Below are 25,193 nucleotides of genomic sequence, written 5' to 3' on the forward strand. Positions count from 1 at the left end.
GCTCAGACAAGGAGAAGACTGATCAGAGATGCAGCCAAGAGGCCCATGATCACTCTGGATGAACTGCAGAGAACTGCAGCTGAGGTGGGAGAGTCTGTCCATAGGACAACAATCAGTCTTACACTGCACAAATCTGGCCTTTATGGAAGAGTGGCAAGAAGAAAGCCATTTCTCAAAGATATCCATAAAAAGTCTCGTCTAAAGTTTGCCACAAGCCACCTGGGAGACACCCCAAACATGTGGAAGAAGGTGCTCTGGTCAGATGAAACCAAAATCGAACTTTTTGGCCACAATGCAAAACGATATGTTTGGCGTAAAAGCAACACAGCTCATCACCCTCAACGCACCATCCCCACTGTCAAACATGGTGGTGGCAGCATCATGGTTTGGGCCTGCTTTTCTTCAGCAGGGACAGGGAAGATGGTTAAAATTGAGGGGAAGATGGATGCAGCCAAATACAGGACCATTCTGGATGAAAACCTGTTGGAGTCTGCAAAAGACCTGAAACTGGGACGGAGATTTATCTTCTAACAAGACAATGATCCCAAACATACAGCAAAATCTACAAAGGAATGGTTCACAAATAAACGTATCCAGGTGTTTGAATGGCCAAGTCAAAGTCCAGACCTGAATCCAATCGAGAATCTGTGGAAAGAGCTGAAAACTGCTGTTCACAAACGCTCTCCATCCAACCTCACTAAGCTCGAGCTGTTTTGCAAGGAAGAATGGGCAAGAATTTCAGTCTCTCGATGTGCAAAACTGATAGAGACATACCCCAAGCGACTTGCAGCTGTAATCGCAGCAAAAGGTGGCTCTACAAAGTATTAACGCAAGGGGGCCGAATAATTTTGCACGCCCCACTTTTCATTTTTTTATTAGTTAAAAAAGTTTCAAAAATCCAATAGATTTCGTTCCACTTCACAATTGTGTCCCACTTGTTGGTGATTCTTCACATAAAAGAAAAAAATTATATCTTTATGTTTGAAGCCTGAAATGTGGCAAAAGTTCAAGGGGGCCGAATACTTTCGCAAGGCACTGTACAAGCTTTTAATTGCCTAGATGAGCTAATGGTTTGTATAATTGTAGTATTCTGGGCCTTTGTCCAGATGTGCAACAGGGTCAAATAAACTTGTGGGGAGCTGCCCTTGGGGAGAGGAGCTGAGGACACCTTTATTATATTCCACTCCTCTGACAAAGACCCTGTCAGGGTAACATACTCCAAAATGCAATGTGAACAAATATTTGCCATACATGAACGTATTCAATCAGCCTTTTCTACTGACCTTAAATGTACTTACAATTAATCACATTTTTTTTAAATCAGCCACATTCAGCTTCAACTGATTGTATAGATGTTTAAAAAATACAGGATCTGTAAGATAAAAAGCTTGCAATGAAAAGAGACAACACTATTTCAGGGCTGTGAAACAGCACAGAACTATTCCCTGGTAGACATTAATTTAATACGTAACTTGGGATAACTCTAGATTGGAATTGCTGTCGTTGCTGTCAATACAATTAGTACTGTTCTAGTCTTGTTTAAAATATGTTAGCTGAAATGAAATATGAGTTGTGAAATGTTAATCATAGAAGAAATACAGGCTACGGTCATTCAGCATTGTGGAGAAATATTTAAATGGTTAAATAACTTGGCTGTAAAAAAAGTTTAAAATGGTGTACCACAATAGCCATGGTTCAGAATAAAAGACATTTGAAATTAAGTCACAGTAAATACGAAGAGAAGGGTTTCTTCTCCATCTAGACCTTTAGGTGTTACACGCTTCACAATTTTAGAAGAGTGTTGTAGATTTTTTTTTTGTTGCACATTCCTCTGTTTCTCACACAAGAGAAAGAATGTGTGTGACTACTGAACAGTATCACTTGCTCATTAAGAGAGCTAGGATATCATGTTTAAATTACATGATGCAATTTATTTAGGTTAGTGTTTTTTGTGTGCCGTCAAATTTTTTTATCTTAAACTTCTGGTTTTAAAAGCCTTCCTTAGCCTAGCTTTCCATCAGCAGAGTTAGTGTTGGCCATTTTTCAGAACATCTTCTTTTCCAGTTTCATCCACATAAGCATCATAACATTTCTATGTACTGTATTACAGGTAATTCTTTTATCGGCCACAAGTACAGAAAGAACACTACAGCTGTGAGGAAGAAAAAGGTTTGTGCTGTTTCCAGTACACATGCTTATGTATAAAAGCAGATTAAGTTTTTTCTCCACATTTTCTTTCATTGCTCAGATGTAAATAAAGTTACTAGAATTTTGGTAGAGTATGTGCACTGTATTTAATAAAAGCAGTAATTCACTTTTTACATTTTACCTATATTTTCTTTCCTTTCTAACTAAAAATTTTTTTAAAATAAAGTTTTTGCAAATGTTAACCTAAGTATGTCTACAACTGCAAGGTGACCATTTGGCTCATTTAACCTGTTGGACAGGTCATGCCTTATTGATCCAAGTATCTCATCTATTTCTTCCATTTCGTGAAGGAACAACATGGCTGGGTAGCTTGTTCATACTCCCACAGTCCTTTGTGTAAAGAAGTGCTGCCTCTTCTCACTTATAAATGCACTTCCACGTATTTCTTTGGTAGTTTATGGAAATTGAGAGAGAAATCACACAGCAGTAATATGGAATAAACTTAAGTTTCTGTATTTACTTTTTTACAAAAAGTGCAGGCACGTCTTCAGGATACGGCAGTAGTAGGCTTCTGTTGCAGTTTCTCGTGGAACTGCATTGCAAAACACAAGTGCTCTAAGCAGTATCTGTACAGAATCACATGACTTCACATTCACTTCAAGACATGAATGGGTTACACTGCAAATAGCTGCAACTGTTAGTTTTTCCTGACTTCCTGAATAAGGCTCAAATATATATATCTCCTGACTACAACAATATTCATGCATTTGTTTCCAGATCACTCTGAATCTCAGATCCAGCAGTTTTTTGTATAGCATCCAGTAAGATATGTCTTTTGTAACATAAAATGGCTAGAAATTTAATTAATTGTAAAAAAGTGGAGTGTAGCTTAAGTTAGTGACCCAGCTTGACCCCACATATACAGTATCAGTCAAAAGTTTGAGTGCTTAAACTTTGAGTACTTATCTTAAGTGAACTGCATTGAAAATGTTAATTTTTCATTTTCAATAAAATTAACACCCAAAGCAAGTGGATTTCAGTCTGAAGCCCAGGTTAGTCAGAAATGGTGTTGGAACACTAAAAGAAGTTGAAAATTCTTTTTTAGATGTTCTAACAGTTAACTAGCATCTTACCTCACTTAAGATTATAAGTGCAAATATGTAATTAAATATTAAGTGACTATCCTCAAACTTTTGACTGGTACTGTACTTCATGTAAATGTTTTTATGAAGATTGCCATTAAAACGCTCAAATGTTTGAGCAGGAAGTAGAAACTTGCCTTATATCAATAAATTCCACCTTGTGAAAGGTGGCTTTATTTAAATGTATGGAGTTTTTGCAGAAAATGACGAACCAAGTTTGAAGGCAGTATATTCTGAACAAACTCCTAAACTTTGGCTAACATACCCTGCCATAGTTTTATTTCAGATAAATGCGTTATGGTAAATAATTTAAGGTTATATAAATTATTTCTTTAGTGTTTTATTTAATCTCACTACATAATTATTTCACTGTTTTTGGCCAAATGACCTAATCTCATTTGTAAGCTTTATGTTCACTTGGTCATCAGTTCAGTCACCAATTGGTAGTGGACAAACACTGTGATATTCTTCTACTCAGATACTTTCTCAGAGTGTTCTGTGATCAACTGCAGAATGATCAGATGCCGAGGCAAAAAGTAAAGTTTAAGATTACTACTGAGAGATCTATAGCAAAAATGAATGGAAGTTATCTGCTCTGATTCCTTCTGTCCTGAGATGCTAGTTTTGATCCTGCTGCGGACCTTGGTTTTAACATACTGTACATGACTCTTTACTGCTTGAGTTAGTTATACAAGAAATCATTACATTGAAAATACATTTCGAAAATGAGATCCATCACAATGGCAAAATTAAGTGTCAGAAAATGAAGCCAAGTAAAGCAAAGTATTTCTTAGCATTCAACCTGTACATTTCAATTTGCATGCAGTTTAAATTAATCAGTTATTGCTTTAGAAAGTGGCATAGTTTCTTATGTTTTTTTATAATAAATTAGCAGTAGCTCTATACCTAGATTTGGGAAGTGTGGGTGCTACAAAGTAACATTTTATGCACTATTACTTGGCAGTTTCAATATATCAAAAATGCAGTGTTGCAAATTACAAGCCATGGGTCCCAGTAGATTCTCTCAATTTATAAATCTAAAATCTCTTACATTTCTGTAGTAAAATAAAAATCTTTATGAGCAAAACTAATCTTTTGAAAGTAACAATAATCGAATTATGCTAATTTTTAGTTATACAAGTGGGATAGTTGCTTTATATCTGTCATCTTAAACTGTTTATCCCAGCTCTACTCCTGATTATCTAATATCTTGGATATTCACAGTGGTATACATCTTATCTTATCCTTTTTGATTATTTAAAAAACAGTAGGTGTGTATTACCATTTGGTAACCATCACCAAGAAACTAGCGTCAAAAAGATGGTGCTCTGTGTCACTCTAAACAGAAACAGGCTTGGGTTTACTGGCAATGTATTCAACCGGTGGAACCCTGATTAAGGCTTTATTCTAAACTTGAAATTAACTTTGAAATCCAATCCAAATGAATTGATGGGCAACATTTGCATTGTCAGTTCTTACAGCGAAGAAATAATTGGCTGGTTTCAAATACAGAAAATGCTCAAAAAGTGCTCAATAGATAGTGATGTTTAGCTTGTATATTTTTAATAATTGTAGACAAACTTTAAAAACATTTTAATCTAGTGAAAATGCTTTTCTTTGCCACATTAAACTTTGGGTTTTTACCTTGTTGTTCACCTCGTCTTGCAGTGAGCTCTTAACACAGATGTTGAAATTACTTCATCTGCCCCACTGCTCCCTAGCTCATGGTGTCAGTCATGTAAATGACTCTACATCACACTGCGTGATGCTCACACCCTTTCTCCCTCATCTGTGTTTCTCTGCTGATGTGCTCATATTTTAGAAAGTTTAATATGACAGTACTCAGTTCTCACATTTTGCCATAGATCATATGAACTGTGCATGATATAAGCCAGATGTACCTTGATCACAGTGTTTAATTGATATTTTATGATATTTTAGCAGAGCTGGTTAAAGTAGAGGAAGGTCCTGGCAGCTTTCATAGTACTATAGTTGTTGACTCTGCATGAATGCACAGTATACAATCAGTTTGGTAAAACACTTCATGATAATCATTTTTGCATTTCAAGACTGAAAGACCACAGGGTACTAAGATGCCTATTGTATCCACAATGTTCGTTGGGAATTACACAATGTAGAAGTAGTTCAGGTGGGTATCTGTGTCAGCATATGTAGTCTACAAAGGTTCAAGTAAAGGTTTATTCCATGCTGAAAAGAGAAGAAAGGGGAAACAACGTTTCGGCTGTGGAGCCTTCTCCGGGTGTCAGTTCTTACACCCGTGTCACACCCAAAGAAAACTCCATAGCCGAAACATTGTTTCCTTTCTTCTCTTTTCAGCATTACACAGTGGATACATTATTCATTCTAACTGTATAGAAGTTTTAACATGAATGTTCTCAAACATTTTACTTCTTTCAGGAGGTCCAGGTTTTATGCTTGTTTTTCAGAGACCCAATTTAGGTTTTCTTTTCATTTTCTAATAGGTCAACAGAGGGACCTGTTCTCAACAGCTTGTTAAAAACGATTTCTCTTCTAAATCCCTTTCGGGTGGCCAGCTTAGTGGATCGTGTATCTCAGTTTCTGAAAGCTGGTTAGTACACATCTAAACCCCTTCCTTTATATAAAAAAGTTTTTTTACCTGTATGATTGTAACCTTTTCTAAAAATGTTACTCTCCCAACTTCACATGGTTATAAAATGGAGCTTCTCACTGATCCTTGATATTGTCACTTTAAATGTTGCTTATGAAGTCAGAGGTTTTTGCTGATTTTAACTCTATTAATCCATGTAACATATTAGGTTTAACACCATTTAATCATGTTAACGTTGCCCAGAAATTGTTTAGCTTTTGAATTGCATTATAGTTCTTCAGGAAATTTCAGAAAAGATGTAAATTCCAGGGAATCTTTCAAGATCTACATTTTAAAAAAAGTATTTGAATAAGGAACTGTATGTGGAATAAATATGCAAAATGTCAAATATATCACTGCTTTCTGAGCTTTGGGCTGACTTTACTGTCCACTGAAAATGTTTTGCAGTGCAGACTTCCTGGACGTGTACGAAGGAGAGCCTCTGTTACGACAGAAGCGCTGCAGGCTGGAAACGTGTGAGCGGCCCTGGCTGCCTGTCTCCACTGCAGTACCCGCCGACGGACTCGTTCGGTGAGCTCCGCACGCCGTCAATTCCACCCTCTCGGACATGGAACTGTTTCTGTTCCTAAAAATTCATCTTCAGCATAGTTTGGAGACAAGTATCTGAATTCTGTTGAGGGTGCGTCAGCAAGTTTCGAAGTAAAAAGCTTTCAAAACATTCAGAAAACTGAATTGGGTGTAAGCACACGTTTTTGATTTGGGGGCATTTTTCAAAAAAGTGAATGCAGTTTAGCATTACTTAGTGCTTTTTCATTGAAGTTGTGGTTACAACTTGGACAGTAAATTACATTTAACATCTGAAGCACACAGAATTTGTTTTGGAAAATTTTGATTTCTATTAAAATAATTCACTATGAAACTAAGTGCTCAGAGAAGTCTACAAATAATATTTCAGTATCTTGCACAGGCCTTACACAAACTGATCTAACAGTATAGTGACAGAATGCCAGCTTTCAGCTTCAACCAATTTAGTATTTTCTTTTATTTCTGTCTTACAGGCAGTGCTCTGATCCTTCTGAAATGCTAAATGGTTTATTTCCCTTGAGATCATTATTACCAGACTCTACCTCTCCAACGAATCCTTTTGCAGCCGGACATTTCAGTGAGTCTTTCTGAAAAATCTAATTTGTTTTTTTTTTTCCTTTTTTTAATCTACTGGTAGCATTGTATGATAGTATATACTGTATATCCATTGTGGGTTGTAATGTGTAATTGTAAAAAAAAAATTATACCCTTAGATCACTGACCTAATCAGCAGTTATAATAAAACATCTGCAAAAAAAAGATAAAAAAACTAATTGTTTGCACTGATTGTTCTCAAGACCATGTATTTTGGTGCAGTTCTATCCAGGAAAATGTGTACTCAGTGGGATTAATATGCACTTTTCTGTAGATCGTAAAAGGAAACTGCTATTACTGCATGTATTTGTAGTGTGTTTTTGCATTAAACTCATCTTGCATTTGTGCTTATCATATGGTACAGATTAGGTTCACAACTCAAAAAACTATTCACGTTTTCTGCCTAAATATGCATTTTTAATTTATACTAAATCAAAACATTAGCAATCAAAACATTTTTTTATTTTTTGTAAATGTGGCAGATTGTCGTGATTTTGCTTCCAGTTTATAAGGAAACTGGTTTGTTTCCCTAACACTACTTCATAGCTTCCAAGCAAACTAAAATCATTGTTTCCAATTAAACCAACCATTAAATTAGATTGCTGTGGCTGTACAATTTAATGGGTTGTATTATGTTATATTCAATGTTAACGAAAGAAACTAGTGTTAATGATGAAGTAAGCTAATCCTATGATTTTGAGCTGGTATTTTTTAAACACCCATAATTTTAAAATATTTTAATGATGTTTACATAGCTGATGATGTTTACAACTACCCTGACTCGATAATGCCTTTGATTTTCTATTCTTTTATTTCATTCCAGTATTCGTTGGCAAAGAGTGTGCTGTCACTTGTTCCAAGGGAGAAGAAAAGAAGAGTTCTTCACGTGCTTCTGGCCCGAAGAGTTCAAAGAACAAAAGTGAGTCCTCCACCACAAGAAGAAGGTCGACCCGCAACAGCAGAACAGACGAATCATCCCCTGTACAGGATCCAAGTTCATCACAGTCTAACCACTCGGATTCTGACTCGTCTGTTACAAATACTTCTGCAAAAGCCAGCAGCATCTCCAAAAAGCCAGAGAGGCAAGCGGCAAAGAGGAAGTCTAAGCAGGCGGCTAAAGAAAAGCGTCCAGTGAAAAGAAAAGGTAGAGCCACTAGAAACACCTCTAATAAACCCACGAGTAGTCCAGAGGGGAGTGATGTTGAACAACAGCAGGTGGAAGAGGAAGAAGAGAAAGAGGCAGCTGAATGCTCAGATTTGCTACTGTCAGATGGTGATCAAAATCCAAACACACAAATGGATGATTCCAGTCAGCATTCAAGTCCAGAAGATAATTACACAGAAACATCCGGTCACATTTCTGAACATGAAGACAATAATACCAGATCCTCAGCTGAGATGATGATAAATGACAAAAGAAAAGATGACAGTTCTGATGAGGAAGAGTCAACGTCTCAAATTAATGATGACCTTCCCCCATTAACTGTGAAGGAGAAGCAGGATGAAGATCCAGCTGTCCAACCTAATCGCTTTCTTCTGTCTTCCGATGAAGAAGTTTTTAAAGATTCGGCAGTCTCACCTTGCAGCCAGAAGTCTTTAACACTAGAAGGAGAAAATGTGGAAGATAAAGCAGATTCAGTTTGCTGTGATCCTCCTTTAAGCTCTTTAGAAAAATATGAAGAAGTAAGGGCTGAAAGTGCTTCAGAAAAAGAAGATTCTATGTCCTTTAGCAGTGAACGGCCTTACTCACCTGTGGACATTAACATGGATGACATGGAAGCTATAGCCCATGGTGTTAGTTCAGAGTCAGAAGCAAAAGAATGGTCATCTGAAAAATGCATATCACCTCAGCCTGTAAATGAGTCAAGTGAGCACACAGACCCTAAAGCGTGTTCAGATGATTTAGAAGAGTTTCATCATTCTGATAAAGAAAGTAAAGAAACTGTAGACAATGAATCAAAAGCTGATCAACCAAACAGAGCCATTCCCAAGAAATCTCAGGAGGAATTGGATGTGGAAGGGAAATCTTTACAGGGATGTGAACATTTCCATATTGATCCTCAGGTTACAGAATCTGTGGACAGTAGTGAATGTAAAAACGGAGTGTCTTTCGCTGAAGATAATAATGAGATGGTACCAATGGAATGTGACTCTCCTAATAGTGAACTTAGTGAGCTGAAAACTGAAGAGAACAAAACTGAACATGCCTCTTCTACAGCAGTACGTCTTGTGTCTGACAGCCAAGCTACTGAAAATGACAAGAAAATGGAACAGAAAACTCCAGATGAGACCACAGAGAGTTCCACAACAGAACAGAAGGAACCAGAGAAAAAGGAAGGGAGGCAGCGCAAATCACGTTTTCACTCTCCTTCTACAACCTGGTCTCCTAAAAGAGATTCCAAAAAGGAGAGAAGAAGATCAAGATCTAGGTCAAGAGAGCGTGACGCAACCCCACCTACTAGGCGAAGGTCCAGAACACGCAGTAGGGACAGAGAAAGTGATAGTCATAGGAGAGACCGTAGCCGTGAGAGAGAAAGAAGAGGGAGAAGACGGTCTAGAAGCAGATCTCGGTCCAGAACATATGGTAGAGGTTCGTCCTCAGAGAGGACCGAGAGGGGTGGTCATTCCCCTTGGAGAAGGGACAGGTGGTCCAATGATAGCTGGAGGAGCTCTAGGGGAAATGACCGACAGAGAAGAAGTGATCAGGAAAAGCAAAGTGATTTCTTAGGCAAAGAATCTAATGAGCCTGACAGTGGAGGCTATGCTGAAATCCCTCCAGAAAGAGGCAGGACAGAAAATCCAGACTGGGTAAAAGAAAAAGTAAAGTCTGACTTGGAGTTGAGAAGCCGTGACACTGGAGTTCTTAATGAATCTCGATGGGATGAAAATAAGAATGATGGTGCAGGAGACTCCTGGAATCGCAGTTTCAGCCCAGGGGGTTGGAAATCGGATCGTGGGCGTGGTGGGGGATCTGGGCGTGGTGGTGGCTTCAGGGGAGGTTTTGGGCAGGCGGAACCAATAGAAAACCGCTGGCAACCAAGAAATTCTTTCTCAGGGATCTCTAACAATTCAGGGAATGACTCTTACAGTCGGTTCAATGAAAACCGTCACAATAGACGGAAGGGCGATCAGGATTTTGTAGCCGAACCTCCCGTGGATCGTTCTGGCTGGTCCTCTGCTTCCAGCTGGGCTGTGCGCAGAACTCTGCCAGCCGATGTGCAGAATTACTACTCCAGGAAGGGGAGGAACTCTTCAGGCTCACAGGGGGGGTGGATGAAACAAGAGGAGGAGACACCTGGGCAAGGTAGGACTTGACGGTTTACACTTTGAAAGACATGTCAAAAATAGATATTTTAAAGCAGTGTTGCCTTGAGAACTATTTCTGAACAGTACTGACTTATACTTTTTGTTACAGGGGGTTTATTTAAATATTGAACTGCCCGTTAGTAGTAGAATGTTTTCTTAACATGCTCTATAAAAGTTTATAAATTAAATAAGTAGCTTCTAATTTTCATTACATGTTGGAATTTTATAACCTATTTCAGAACATATTAAATATAACCACCTATAATTACATTCTGAATTCCTAGAAATTGCTCAATAGACAGAAGCATGTCCTATGAAACTTAATTAAGATCTTGCTTTTAAATCTTCAGTAGTCCAGGAATTATCCTGAAATATGACTCTCCTGGTATTTCCATTTAAACAACACCATGTCTGAAAGGGACCTAGTGATTTGTATCGAAGGTTTAGTATAATGCCAACTATCTGAAAATTAACACAATGTTTCTGAAACAGGTGGTTTTGTGTGAACAGTAGTTTAATAGCTAAGTTAATAATGCACTTCCACCATTTTAAAAGACAGGAGCTTGTGCCCCAATCACATTGTTAGGAAGCTACTCGAGATACCACAACATTTTGGGTGAAACTAAATTTTTCTGCTTCCCACATTATATTGATGAGAACATAGCTAAGTCTACATAAACATTAAGATCACTTTCTTTTCTAGGGAATCCTACAGCTCTGCATCACCCACAAAATACATATAATGTGTGTTCTTGCAGCCTATGTGGATCACTTTGCCTTTGTCAATATCAAATTTTATTTGCCATTTTGTAATTCTTTCTTTGCCTCTTGATTTCAGCAAATCACTGAAATCAAGAATATTACTAAACTGAACAGACTTAAACTGTGATCTGCAAATGCATTTAAACACTGATTAAGCGTCTATTAACAAATCCGTGAACTTGAAAAATTTAGATAATTAAGAAAAAGTATAACAGCATAGATCAAAATTCCACTAGTAACAGTAGAATATGTCCCCTTGAGTAGAATATGTAGTATTCTTGAGTAGAATATGTAGTATAGAGATCATAGGTGTTTATTCATAATAAATATCACAACATTAATATCCTTAATAAAAACTCTAGGATAAGTAATATGACAGCCATGTTGCATAGCTTCTTTAAAAGTGATGGAAAATTACTGGTGTCAATGCAAGCAAGCAGTTTAAGTCAGTATGCGAGTGATGTCCCAAGTTAGGACAACAGATGCCAAGGCAGCAGCAGAGAAGCAGTTAGTGAAATTCAGATTAATTCTACAGAGGGGCAGAGTTAGCCAAAATTTTCCACCCTTTACAGAACTAATCCTTTACAGAGAGGATGTTTTGGGGAAAAATGGACAAATCATCAGATGCATCTGGAAAAAAATGCTGTGGTACAATCAGTGCTTATATGGTTACAACTAGTCATCATCAGGTGGTTTGTATACTGAATCAAAACTAGTATTAGTATCAAGGCTACATTGTCCATGTTCACATGTAGACTTATATGGTCAATTAAATTTTTATGTTTAATATAGGTCAACAAAATTGATCATGATAAAACAGTTGGTGAGGTTAATGAATACTCCCCCGCCCCCCCCCCCAGAGTTCAGAAGTGATAGTAAATGTTTCCTGGTTTTTCAGCATCAATTGTTCTAGACATTTTTTTATTATACAAAATATTACCTGTTCCTTTGTATAATAAGAAAACGTCTAGAACAATTGATGCTGAAAAACTGGGAAACGTTAACTAGTAATGCAGCTGCCTACTTTATTCTAAACTGTAGTGCCGAAGTGAAGAATGCACTCTAATTCTTCATTGGTACTGCAGAATGAAATTATATTTGCAAAACATTTTAATTACAGTATTTTTTTTGTCTTTTTAGATGCAACTGTCAACGAACAGAACAGTCAGCCCGGTGACTGCCAGCAGCTTCCTGTTAATGTGATGCATCACCAAATGAATGTAATCCCGCAGCCAGTCAATCCACAGCCTATTAACCCACAGCCTGTGAACATCCTGCAGTTCCCTATGGGCGTGCCCACACCTGCAATGAACATCCAGCCTGCCCCATTCAACATGTCCCACCAGTTACCAGTGCACATCCACTCTGCGGTGCCCCTCATGCAGGTGCCAGCTCCTGGGTCTCAGGGTCTACCCCCACCCCCACCCCCTCCTCCACCTACACAGCAGGCTAGCTTTGTGGCCCCGCAGTTGGACAGCAAACAGCCTCAGGTGAGCTGGCATGGCGCAGTCCTTGCTATCAGTGGGTTATCCTACAGAGTTCAGTGGCTCTGTTGACTTTTTTAACCTTATTGTACACTCAAGGAATTGAGGAGAGTTGAATGTTCTCGGAGAGCGACACAATTGCAGACAGTGTTAGAAAAGGTTTTTCAGTCTCAGGTTTTTTTTAGACCAATTGGTGTTCTTAACCAATTGACAATGAAGTGGCAATCAAAGTTCATTAGGCTCTTAGACTGAAAGAAGTAAGAAACCTCTTGCTTTAACCTTCCCACTTAGAGTTGGGTAGATGTGATCTTGTCTTGAAAAGGTAAATACACTTGGACATCGTTGTGAAAATATTCTTTCAGAGATTACATCCAGGTTTTCCTTCATAGTATTTCAACACTTGGTTTCAAAGAATTGTGCCAGTATATATTGTTTCCCACTCTCAAGCTTATTTGTTCATACATCCTTCAAATACACATGCTAAAAAGTTTGGTGTCCCACCTCTCAGAACTTGCATTTTAGTCTGAAATGATTGGTTGCTAGATCATTAGGGATGTTTTATGCAATTTTGTTGATTTTTAAACTGATGCTTTCTACTTGAATTGTCCAGACTGATGCTGTACTATAGATAAATTAATAGATGTTTAATAATATATACCCTAACAACTGTTTACGGACCAGTTTCCCAAACTGAATCGTGTGTTGCTGCAGATGCTGGTTGCTTAAATGATTTGTTGTGGTTTAAAACCACAAGTGTGACTGAGTGATCTTCCTTAATGCATATTATGTAAAATGCAATTGGTTATTTTGTTTTTGTTTTTTTTTAAGAAATATTATCAATTCAACTGAGTAGGGTGTAGATATTAAAATGTGAACCTGACATTTTTCCAAATATAGCTTTATTTTTAAAATGATGAACTGGATATGTTTGCTGATCTTGTTTCCATCTTGAGCAGGCAGTGACCAGTGCCCAGGGGGGTAACAAGTTCAGCGCCCCTCTCCTGCCCAATCCAACCAAAGTCCCAGGAAGTGCAGTTCAGGGACCACCTAGCATCATTCTTCCATCGTCCACCACCCAGAGCAGCGCGGCTGGAAAATCCATTTTGAGTAAAGAAACCATCAGAGTTGAAGTCAATGCTGACAGTTCAAAGAAAGAAAAGGCATGTTTCACCTTTGTGAATATATGTATATTTAATTGTAGGCTGAAACAAAGCAGGGATTTCAATTTGTATACAAAAATGTTTCCAGAGAAATTCATTGTACTTTTTTCCTTTCTCTGTACACAAACAATTGAGTAATTATGAGCTTTTGTGAAACCATTGACTCATGATTTAAAGATGTTTGGTGTTGTTTGCATTTTAACTGGATAACACAATAGGATCTGAAGCATTTTACTTCTTGAGGACAATAAATGAAATGGGGCATTCAGATACTGTAGTGATTGTATACAGTCATGAGTTAAATTTATCCCAGTTTCTAACTTGATGAAGCATTAGAATAACATCTCTTTGATAGCATAAATTCCTCAAAATAGCAGAGATTTGTGACATTTTTTAGAAATATGTTAATCCGACAACAGCGATCATTTCAGGTAAATATTTTTGAGTTTATATTCTAGTGCACAGGTATTTAAAGTACATTGTGATATCGTGTCACTGTTGTCAAGCACTGATTCCATTTGTGTTAGCTGTTATTAGTCGTCAGTATTATCCACCTAATAATTTTGTGGAAAGTTGTATGAGATGAGTAGTGCTGGTATCCTAATTTTAAACAACTGAATGCAGAGATTTTGATCTGTTATTTAAAAGGTAAATTAAGATTATGTTCTATCTTCATTGAATTATTTTAATACAAAAGACAGTAGTACAGTAGGTACATAATTGACATTGAATTGTATGTTATATCAGTTACACAAATTTGTGTTTGTAGTTTCAAACTTTTATAGTAAAAATAAATATGAAAGCAACATACTGTCAAAACCTTCTCCAGATTCAAACTGGAATCTAGTGAGAAGTACAAATGTGTAATCCACTTTCTAAACCGTGTTATGTACACAGTGATTAATGCCGGTTTAATTGCATTTTGCAGAAGTCAGCAATAAAACCTATTTCTCTTTATCTAGTATGCAATAAACTAAAATTGCATTTCAGTGCAGATGAAGCAGGTGGATGTTTTATGGCAATTAATAGTGGTAGATTAAAAATGTACTGCATTTAGTATTTCTGTTGCCATGCATTTAATGATTCAGATTTGAATGGTAAACTAATATGCTTGTGTTCATTTATCTCCAGAAGCTGCAAATTCAGGAAAGAGCTATACAAGAAGTTAAGCTGGCAATTAAACCATATTACCAAAACAAGGACATCACCAAGGATGAATACAAAGAGATTGTACGCAAAGCAGTGGATAAAGTAAGTAAAGACGGATTTAGTGGGATAGGTGTGCAGCAAACATGGGGAAAAAAGTGTTTCACATACTGTAGATAAAAATAGCATTTTGCATAGGTTTGCATGGTTAGAAGTTAGCGTAAGAGATGATATTCTGTTAAGTGTTTCTTTTCCTTTCAGATTTGTCATAGCAAGAGTGGAGAAGTCAATTCTGCCAAGGTGGCAAATCTGGTGAAGGCATACGTCGATAAATACAAACATGCCCGCAAGAATAAAACAGAAGATCATGGAAAGTTATGAAACATGTTTCTTTAAATATTTGCTAAGTGCAATTTCTACCAACTGTAACATTATATTCAAACTCTTAGGGACAGACTGGAAATAAGGTTTTGATATCGCCAACGTAATGTTAATATAAAATTTTTTCTATAGATTTCATATTTTGTTTAAAATAAGAGAAATTGAAATTATAGATCGTAAAACCCTTTGTTTTAAATAGGTCTGTTTAATTGGTAACTACTGTTATTCTCTGAACCTGTTAATGGTTAAAGCTTAGCATGCTGGGCCAGTGGAATGTCTTCTGATTTATAAATTGTACAGATTGAGGACCTGCAGTAGTGAGATCACATCGATCTCTTCTCTTGTAGCTAATTGGTACTGAACAGGTATGTACAGTTTTCATCTATCAGGATAAGTTTTTAGGTTACAATTTTTTCATCTTTTTTGTTTTTATATAAAGGATTCTCTTAAAAGCCTAGGTAATTGTGTTGCCTTCATAATTATTTGTAGCAAAAACTGGAAATATGAGTGCAGGACTCTGCTGTGTTCAGTCATGTCAGAAATCTTGTCACTTTCTAAGGATTTAATATATTCAAATTAGGTTAGGCATTTAAGTGTAGTTCGAGAAACAAATCATTTTGCTGATCAGAAATCCATGCCCTTAATTTTTTGTAAAATGTGCTGCGTGGACACTGTACCTATAATCCAGAAAGCATTGAAATAAATGATATGCTGCTTATTGTGATTTTCATGTGCATTGTTTTTAGGAGTTCTGTCTAGACTAAAACCAGCAGATACAACTTCAGTGTTATTTTTTATAGCTAGCAATTATGTTGGATTTTTAGTTCATCATGTAGATAACACTGAACTGGTTTAGATTTTTTAAATTGGAAAATCAGGCTATATTTGTAAGCTTCTTCTTTTGGGTATGTTTATTTTGTGTTGGAATAATGAAGTGTATGTATGTGGCAGATTTTTTTATGAACAGTCCTTCTGATGAATTGTAACCATAAACAATGAATGCAGAACTTATAACTTATAACTTTTGCAGTTATTCAGAAGGCATACTGAGGTTATCTGTAAAGAGCTGATTTTAGTAGTGTTCTGCTTAAATTGCAAGTCATTGAGGTATCCATACCTTGCAATAGTACCCGAGTACAGTTAATTGAAGTCACTTGTTTATATTTTCAGTTATCTGCTCCAGCATTTCATCTTTAAAGCAATATCTTCCGTGGCTTTTTTGCAATACAGCATCCAAATTGAAAACCTATACTGACTGTTCATTTTTCTTTCCTTCCGTGAATATCCCATATAAAACATTAGCAAGGGAATACTGTTTGTAGAAGATGTGCGTTCATCAGGTTCTTTAGACGAATGTAATTGTAAGATTTGTATATATAGGAGAGATAACAGGCATAATAAAAAAAAATGAAAAGGTTCCTGTACTCTTTGATTAATGTTTTGGGTATTTACTGAAAGTTTAGTTTTGCTAGTCCTTTTCTTTGAATTTTTAATGGGTTTTCCAAGGTAGGGTATTCTCTTAAGCCATGGCTGCATTGGTCTTCTCTGAAAAGATTGCAGAGTGGCAATATCTTTTAAAAAATATAGTTCTAAGAAATTCTACCCAATATTCTAAATGTTTGGCAGTCTATACAATTTTAACATAACCCTTAAGTTCTATGATTTTAACTATATATCCTAACATTTTGTTTGACTTTTTTTATTGGATGTCAGTATAAACATCAGCATTTTTTTGTCGTTTTTAATTTTCTACTGTAATAAGGATGTCTATTGTGCTAAACGTGTGATAAGTACTGTACAGTGTGCGTGTGGTCATCCTAATTCAACCATATGTCTTTTACTAATGAGGCATGCTTCCAGTCGAGGAGTCAGTTAATTATTGTGAGATTCCCCTCGGCTGATCTTGTAGAGTGGTGATCAACTTGTACTGGAATGACGAAGGTCAATTGGGAGCATTCATGTCACTCTAGCTCATTAAATTCACAGAAGCAAGGAGTATAAAGATGATGTATCTTTGTGGTTTTCCAATGCGTATCTTTTCCTACTGAGGTGTTATGACCACCTGCTTTTATTTTAACTCTTTGCATTTGCACCGAGCATCAAGAGAACTCCCTTACAACTGCAATAAATTGACAGGAGTTGCACTGACATCTTATTAAACACGCATGACAGCTAAATTTATCATGGTGATTAACATTTGTCTTTAACAGGGTTCATCTACAGTGAAAGTACCAGGCTAGACGCATGTATAGCCAGGGTTGAAAGCCTTACAAGCTGTTAATCTAATAAGTATTCTTTCTACAAGGTTGCAGATGCTTTCCTGTCCGATTCATAATGCCTGCAACAGCCTCTGCCTGTGCACTGGTGTTTGCACTCTAGATATCGCGTGTCATCCCAGTATGTTCACTTTGACTTTTGTCTGGCAAGTAGGGCATACGCAGTTTTTCTGTCCCATCTTTCAAGGAAAAGAAAGTCATGGTTTACATGAGCGGCATGAGGATGCGAGTTGTTCTCGCATCTGTACACTTGATCAGTGTAACACCATCCAGTCAAACCATCAGTAAATACAAGTATTACAGTGCCTGGACACTCCTGCTCAGACCATCACACTTGGACCTTTCCATTGATTGTTCATTTGTGCACATTAATTAGCTTCACATTCCACACCACACTGCGATTTACACAGCATTGATTCATCGCTGAAGAGGACTTGGCTCTGCTGTCTTCAACCAGCCTGCATTGTTGTTGCAAGATCAGGATGATCAAGTGAGAGGATGTTGTCCTCTTGCAAAGTGGTGTATATTTTTTTCTATTTGGATTTTCAGTTTCATTAATGGCTATTTAATACATGTGCAACAGTCAGCTGAGTGCATTATAGTCAAGTCACGAAGACTAAAATTATGCCAAAAATATTTAATCCTTTAAAATCTTGATTTTCTGGAAACGAGGGTTTTTTATGCTTTGTAAATGTAGCATTCTCCATACACAGGAATCCCAAAGCACTTTATAAGTGGGAACAGGCCCACTTCATCCCCCCACTGAAATGCAGCAGCCTTTATGTACTGGTAGTCCCACTACACAGTAGATCAGGTCAAGTGTGAAATTCACCACTTGAGCTCATTCAGTTCAACCTCAGGTGAATTTAAGAACTATGTGGTGCAACATACAACACAAAACAATATGACCAGCAGCCATATCACCTTGCAACTTGCAACTGACAACCCACTGAAGCTCAGCAGCTGTGAGCCTGCTCAATACCTAAATGGGAGTCCTCCTAGGAAAAACTAAGGTTGCTGCTGGAAGAGGCGTTAGTGGGGGCAGCAGGGGGCACTCTCCCTGCGGTCTGTGTGGGTCCTAATGCCCCAGTATAGTGACAAGGACTCTATATTGTATAAAGGTGCCATTCTTCTGATGGGACATAAAACTGAGGTCCTGACTCTCTGTGGTTATTAAAAATCCCAGGGCATTTCTCAAAAACAGTAAGGGTGTTACCCTGACATCCTGGCCAAATTTGCCATTGGCCTTTACCTGTCAAGGCCTCCTAATAATCCCCATCTATGAATTGGATTCACTACTCTGTTCTCCCCACTGATAGCTGATGTGTGGTGAGCGTAGTGTGTACATTATGGCTGTCATCGCGTCATCCGAGTTTGTGCTGCACATTGGTGGTGGTGGAAGGGAGACCCCATTATCTGTAGAAATCTGTCCAGAATAACGCTATATAAGTGCATTATTAAACCAAAAACAAAAAAACTGCGATGAAAAAAGAGTATACATATATAAAAATGGCAGACAGTTCATAGAAGGGATTGAAAGTAACTGTAGTATTTGGGGAGATATTAGTACATCCGTATTTGTGGGGGGGGTCTGTCTATTAGACATTATATTGATGAGACTTCTTTACAGTCATTGTTTGCAAGACTGATGGCCTCTGATGAAGGATGTGAGATGGATCTTCAATGATGGCACAGGAACTCCCTCTAGGATCTGGTGGGTATACAGCTGTGCCAGGGGTCTAACAGGCTCGCCAATGAGTTTCAAAGAAAGAACAGCCTTGTGGTGAACCAGTAGATGTACAAATGGAGTCTGAGGGGAAGCTTGAACAAAGCTGTGCAAGCCAAAAGGGGAATTTAGTGAGAAACCTGTTAAAATCCTTATTGTTTCAATGAGTGCTATTGTCAAAATAGTCAGCACCTTGGTTTAATGTCTCTTCCTAAAAGTGGCACCTCCAGCACAATTTCTCTGCTCATTGTACTGAGAGGTATACAAATTCCAGTCTTGAGAGAAGACTGCCACCTACTGGTCCACAAATTTCGCTTACAGCAGCAACCTGGTTTTCCTTTGAGATTTGCAAGTCGTGGTCTTGCTTAGCTTCTTGAGAAGAGACAAGAAAATATTAGTTAATGCTAATGATTTTTGCATCAAAGATAATGCAAGTCTCACTAGGATGCTCGTCAGATTTGCAAAAAGTATGAAATGGGAAAGAGCTGTTACAGCACTGTTGGCATCAAAATTATTTAGAAAGAATACAATATGAAACTGAGACATGGTAGATGTTTAGTTATCTTTATATTAAAATTACCAGGTCTAAACATTATTCTTGCTGTTGCAACAGGCATTTCACACAAAACACAAATGTGAGAATTCGGGAGGTAATTTATAATAATGCATTTTTATGCCATCTTTGTTTCTGAGATCTCTTCATGATTATGGTTGAAAGGGCTTCATCACTTTTTTATTATAACATGGCTGCTTATGAGAATATATGTAAAAGTAAAGTGTCTTCCAAAGGTATTGGAACAGCAGAGTCCAGCTTGACTTAACAGTCAGGAACACTACTTGGAAAAAGTAACAGAGATATCTGCTATCCAGGGAAAAAGAAATTGTCATCACAATTTTTAAGTGCATACATTTTGAAAAACAGTTATTTCTACTTTACCCTCCAGCAGTTTATATACTGTATATATATATGTGTGTGTGTGTTTTCATAAGATTTGCGTAAGTACATGCAATATATTTTATTCTTGGCTAATTCCATGCTTGCTTTTGTTCATATTAGAACAAAATCATACATTGTGTTCAACCCAGTACATTAATTTGACCGTACATATTAGGACACATGCACTATTCTAAGTCAAGTCAGTATTTACTGTAGCTGCATATGCCTTTAAGGCAATAATTATAGTACATGAATTCTGTGATCCATTGAACTCTCCAAACTTCTTACGTAATTGAGATGCTTTGCCAAGCTTTTACTTTTTAAGAATTTTTAGTTCTGGTCTATTTTTGGAGTGTCTCGACCATTTTTTTTAAGCATGCTAAACTGGATTTAAATCTGTAGATTGTTTTGGCCAGTCTTAAGATTTTCCATTGTTTCTTTCTCCTGGGGAACTCCTTGCTTGCATTGGCCATATGTTTTAAGTCGTTGTCATGCTGCACGGTGACAAGCACCATCAATGAAGTGTACATCATGATGTAAAAAATTACATTATGCCTGTCCAGGATATGTCATTTCCTATGTGTATGTGTATCATTTCCCATCAATTCTTTCATTTCCATTGGGATTCACCAAGATCCCCTGGCCAAACTAGATTCACAAGACACAAGTTGTTCTGTGATCTTTGTGTGGTTTATCAGCTCTCAGGCTTTTCTTAAGTAGAAAAATAAAGAAAAAAAGTAGTTATTACTAGATCTGAAATTTCAGTGAGATTATTACTTTGTAAATAGTGTTAATCCAAGTTCAAGAATGGGGAAAAAATATATATTTTTGCCCATATTTAGCTTGATGTGACCCATTTTTTTTACTACCATTGGAGAGCAGTGAAAAATTATTTTGATTTTACAAATGGGTTGCATTCTTCCTGTGATGTGGTTTGAATGAAGTGATATACTTCAGCCGTTTGCCTGTCCTCTTCTGATCTTTCTGGGCTTCCAAAAACAACCCACCAATGCAATCAGTGATACATTCATAGTTCCTCTATTCCATCAGATTAGCATGCTGGAACCACATGACTGACATTCATTATCCCTTCTTAAACCCTTTAGTTAAGTTTGCACCAATCCTGCATGCAATAATAGACAGAAACTGATGTGAAAGGAAAGGGTTAAATTGTGGTAATTAGGAATAATTTAAAGTAGTAGTTTGAATCGGTACTGATTGCCCTGAGTAGAAGTGCTTAGCCAAACATTCCACAAAATGTAAAGTTAGAAAATTGATTTAAAAAGGAAGATTTAGAGGTTTTTTGTTAATTTTCCAATTAAGTATGGATTGTGTATCCACCCCAGATAGGTGCAAATTTCTTTGATAGGCCAAATAGCTTTTTTGTAAAAAACAAATTTATTTGTATTTGTCTCTATTAGTACGAGCTTCTGCTACAAAACTCTTGTCATTAGAAGCACCCATCTAGGCGAATACCCTTAAGGTAAGCTGGGTTCATTGCCATCCTCAGCTTGCTGTGACACAGTGACGCTTGGAATGGGTCGATCACCTTGTGTGCTGTAGTGGCAATAGCAGTGGAAATGAGCTGCACCACTTCAATGTCCACCCCAACACCAGGAGAAGGCGTTTCTGCAAAGTGACAGCAGTAAATCCATTACTGATTAGCATACAGAATTTTAAAAGGCAGTAAGCCCCCAAAACCTTACATAAGTAAACATTTTAGGTGGGATTGCAGGAATGGGACTTTTTAACTTTTTCTCTCGCGTTGTTATAGGTCCTGAAATAAAAAAGTTTGTAACGCAATCCAGTGCTGAATTTCTTTCAACTTTCTGAAGCAGTACTTTTTCTGTCCTGACACATCTGAAGCAAGCAGTGCTGGTATGGGGTGCCTCCCCTCTGTCATCCTTACTTATATTATTTATATGATCTCTAGATTCCTCACTCATACATAACACACTAGTAAGTGTCCCAGGAGCTCAATACTCTGGTTCAGTCAGGTAGGCTTTGTCATTTGTTCTGCTATTATAAAGCGGAGAGAAGTGCCCCTGAAGTGGCGACACTACAGTTTTGAACGCTGGGAAGAACGACTACTGACACAGCCACCTGGCCTAAAGTGGGCTTTAAGTAACTTTACTCAGGTATGTTAAAAAATAACATAATCTGAAGGTTTTACTTCAAGATACTTTTAGCTATTGGGTGGATGATGAATTCTTTAAAAATCTTTTTTGTATTAAAAAAAATATTTGAGAAGAAAACTGCAGTCATCTGGAAAGCTCTTAAGACATCACTGAGTGTGTAGCGATAATGTGCATTTTCAGCTCCCTAAGGAAAAAATACTGGTAAAGGGTAAATCTTTTGTTTGGTTTTGAAGGTTCTATTTAATTTGGGATATGGGTAATAGTAATATATCAGGGTTATAAATTTGAATTGAACAAAGAATATTTATACATCCACATACACTTTACAGCTTTTTAGTCACTATCAAGGAGGCTGTTTAAATGGACAAATAAAGCACATCCTCATGTAACTTGTGGATGGGACTAGCATACTTCATTCTTAAGACTTTTGATCAGACTGTTTGCTTTTTTAATTGTATTGCAAATCCATTAAACTCTGAAGCCAATTTGTAATTGTAATGAGTTACATTGCTCTCTCTGTACATCCAATGAGTCTCTTTAACTGATAATGAACACACAAAAAACTACTAACGTTGAATAATATGAAGAGGGAGACTCTGACATCTAAAATGTGGTTATTGTGATTCAGAAAAGAGGATCCGATTGCCAGGCTAAATTGGTGGTGGGTAGCTGGCCCAGAGGACTGTAAAGCAGTACTCTTTCTGTCCTGTTACCCTCTATGGGGATTCTGACTTGGAGATATTTAGTCACATTCTCACAGATGGCAGCTTTGCACCTTTGGCCCCTCAGCCAAGCACAGGTACCAAATGTCTGAACCTGCAGTTTTTACCAGTAGGATAAAACTAACCTGTCTAATGGTCTGTTCCAAATTGTAGTATTTTTCAGATACGAGCCTGCTTAAAATCTGTTAACAGTTTGTTTCAGTTAACTAATAATTGAATTACTTAAATGCAATTAGTAATTCAGATGGAATAAAATTAGGGAGATCCTGCAGCTTTTGAGAGCTCAGATTAGTACTGGTTGAAATCTTCGAGCAATACATCCTTCAGAAATTGGGCACCACAGCCGCTGCCTCTGGATTACCTTTTCGGCTTTTGCTTGAATTCGTTTAAGGCCTTTGGTATCCATGGCAATCAATCTGGCACCATTCTTACACATCACAACCATTCTGTGTACAAAAACAAATAACATTGATCCTCTCAAAGCCAGAACTCTCACGTGTCAAACTGAAAAGCCACCCTTCACATTTCATAACACAGTACTGATGAGCTGGACACAAAAACAGCACAAATGACCATTAAACAGTATAATTTTGCAAAGCATAATCACATGTGGAACTATCATTTGTATATATACTGTGTAAAAGAACGAGGATATCTGATTTTAAAACCTCACAAAAACTGAATGCAACCGAGATAAGAGTAGGTGTGCACCGCAGAGCTGTATTTATCAACTTGGATGGCTGTACAACATGGTTAATATTGAGTTTGTACAGTTTCTGCTGCAATCAGGTGCAATGCATGCCACAGTTAAGAAGCTGAAAATGTACTGTATATTCAATTTGTGTTATGGTTACCACTCAACAACTCCAAAGGTAAAATGTTTTAGATTTAAGAATTGAATAAACCAAGCTCTCATACTGCAGCGTGAGTTTTAAAATCTCTTGCCCACATATTATTATGTGAAGTGTATGACTGGCCATAATACCGGGAATTAAAGACTGAGAGCATTCTTTGTAGAATGGCATTCACTTTTACAGTAAATACATGTATTGTATGATTGTACATTTGTCAGTTATGCAGTCTTTTAGTTATTCTATTTGTACATATTTGCTAATCATATAATTTTGCATAGTGTGGTGAATTCCAATTAGTTTAGAAGAAATGATCATTCAAGGCAATTGTGACACCAGTCATCAAGGCAATTGTGACACCAGTCACTGGCTCCAAAACGCTGATAAATTCCTAAATGATTTAGAGTTTTCGGTCAATACTGCAATTTATATAAATGCAAGTATATGCCTCTTAAGCTATTACAAAAATCAATGGTTTCAAATACATCTTTCCATTGTAAGTAGTAATTTAGGGACCTTACCAATAAATTTAGTTTTATCAGTATTTATATATTAATCCGAATTAGTCAGAAGGAAGTGACTAATGTTATGAATCTGATGTCATTGCATCTCTAAACTAAAATGGGACACCATAAACGGCTCCTCAAAGACAAGCTGCCAGCCTGAGCACTTTCACTTGAACTGTGTTACCAGAACTCCTAACAGTGGAGTCGGACTTTCATAGGCTTGTGGCCAATGATTCACTGATCAAACAGCAAGCCGGGGGTCCCATGGGGTCCCGCCCTTCATCAAAACTACCGTGGTGAGATTATACACAGAAGTTCCCAATTACTCCCAGTGGCAGCAGATCACTGTACATCTTGCCATCCAAGCTTCTTCAGCAGCTTGAACTACGGAAGCTTCTTGGCAACATTATATTAGACTGAAGGTTTAACACTAATAATACAATTCATTACATTACAGTTCAGTGCAGTGCTGGCTCCCAAAACTCACTGAAGTATTTTTTTTGCCTCATGTTGCATGTGAGAAGGTGCCTTGAGTTTGCCAGGTGAAAAGACCTGTTTGCAGCTCAAAGGTGAGAAAGGTAAACTTCAATCACTGTAGTTTAGGGGTTACAGACATAAAATGAGAACAGAATTTGACACTCCAAATTGGAGAGGAAAAAATGGACAAACCACAAAGAGCACTTAAAACAATAAAAATGAACTAAAATACCCTTTAATAATTGTTTAAAGACCATCTAGA

At 37.3% G+C, this 25,193-nt stretch overlaps 1 protein-coding gene across 1 annotated transcript in view; it reads left to right on the forward strand.

The window, feature by feature from the left end:
• scaf11 (SR-related CTD-associated factor 11) overlaps positions 1 to 16,716 on the forward strand; it is a 33,069-nt gene extending 16,353 nt beyond the window's left edge. The window contains exons 7-15 of the mRNA XM_069192366.1: positions 2,111 to 2,169; positions 5,774 to 5,880; positions 6,328 to 6,450; positions 6,939 to 7,042; positions 7,883 to 10,363; positions 12,268 to 12,617; positions 13,568 to 13,771; positions 14,903 to 15,022; positions 15,179 to 16,716. Of these exons, the coding sequence (XP_069048467.1) occupies positions 2,111 to 2,169; positions 5,774 to 5,880; positions 6,328 to 6,450; positions 6,939 to 7,042; positions 7,883 to 10,363; positions 12,268 to 12,617; positions 13,568 to 13,771; positions 14,903 to 15,022; positions 15,179 to 15,298 (3,668 nt within the window). The 3' untranslated portion in view covers positions 15,299 to 16,716. The remainder of the gene's footprint in view (positions 1 to 2,110; positions 2,170 to 5,773; positions 5,881 to 6,327; positions 6,451 to 6,938; positions 7,043 to 7,882; positions 10,364 to 12,267; positions 12,618 to 13,567; positions 13,772 to 14,902; positions 15,023 to 15,178) is intronic.
• The last annotated feature ends 8,477 nt before the right edge of the window (positions 16,717 to 25,193 follow it).

The sequence above is a fragment of the Lepisosteus oculatus genome, chromosome 7 (genome assembly GCF_040954835.1).
Source record: "Lepisosteus oculatus isolate fLepOcu1 chromosome 7, fLepOcu1.hap2, whole genome shotgun sequence".
NCBI classification, from domain to species: Eukaryota; Metazoa; Chordata; class Actinopteri; order Semionotiformes; family Lepisosteidae; genus Lepisosteus; species Lepisosteus oculatus.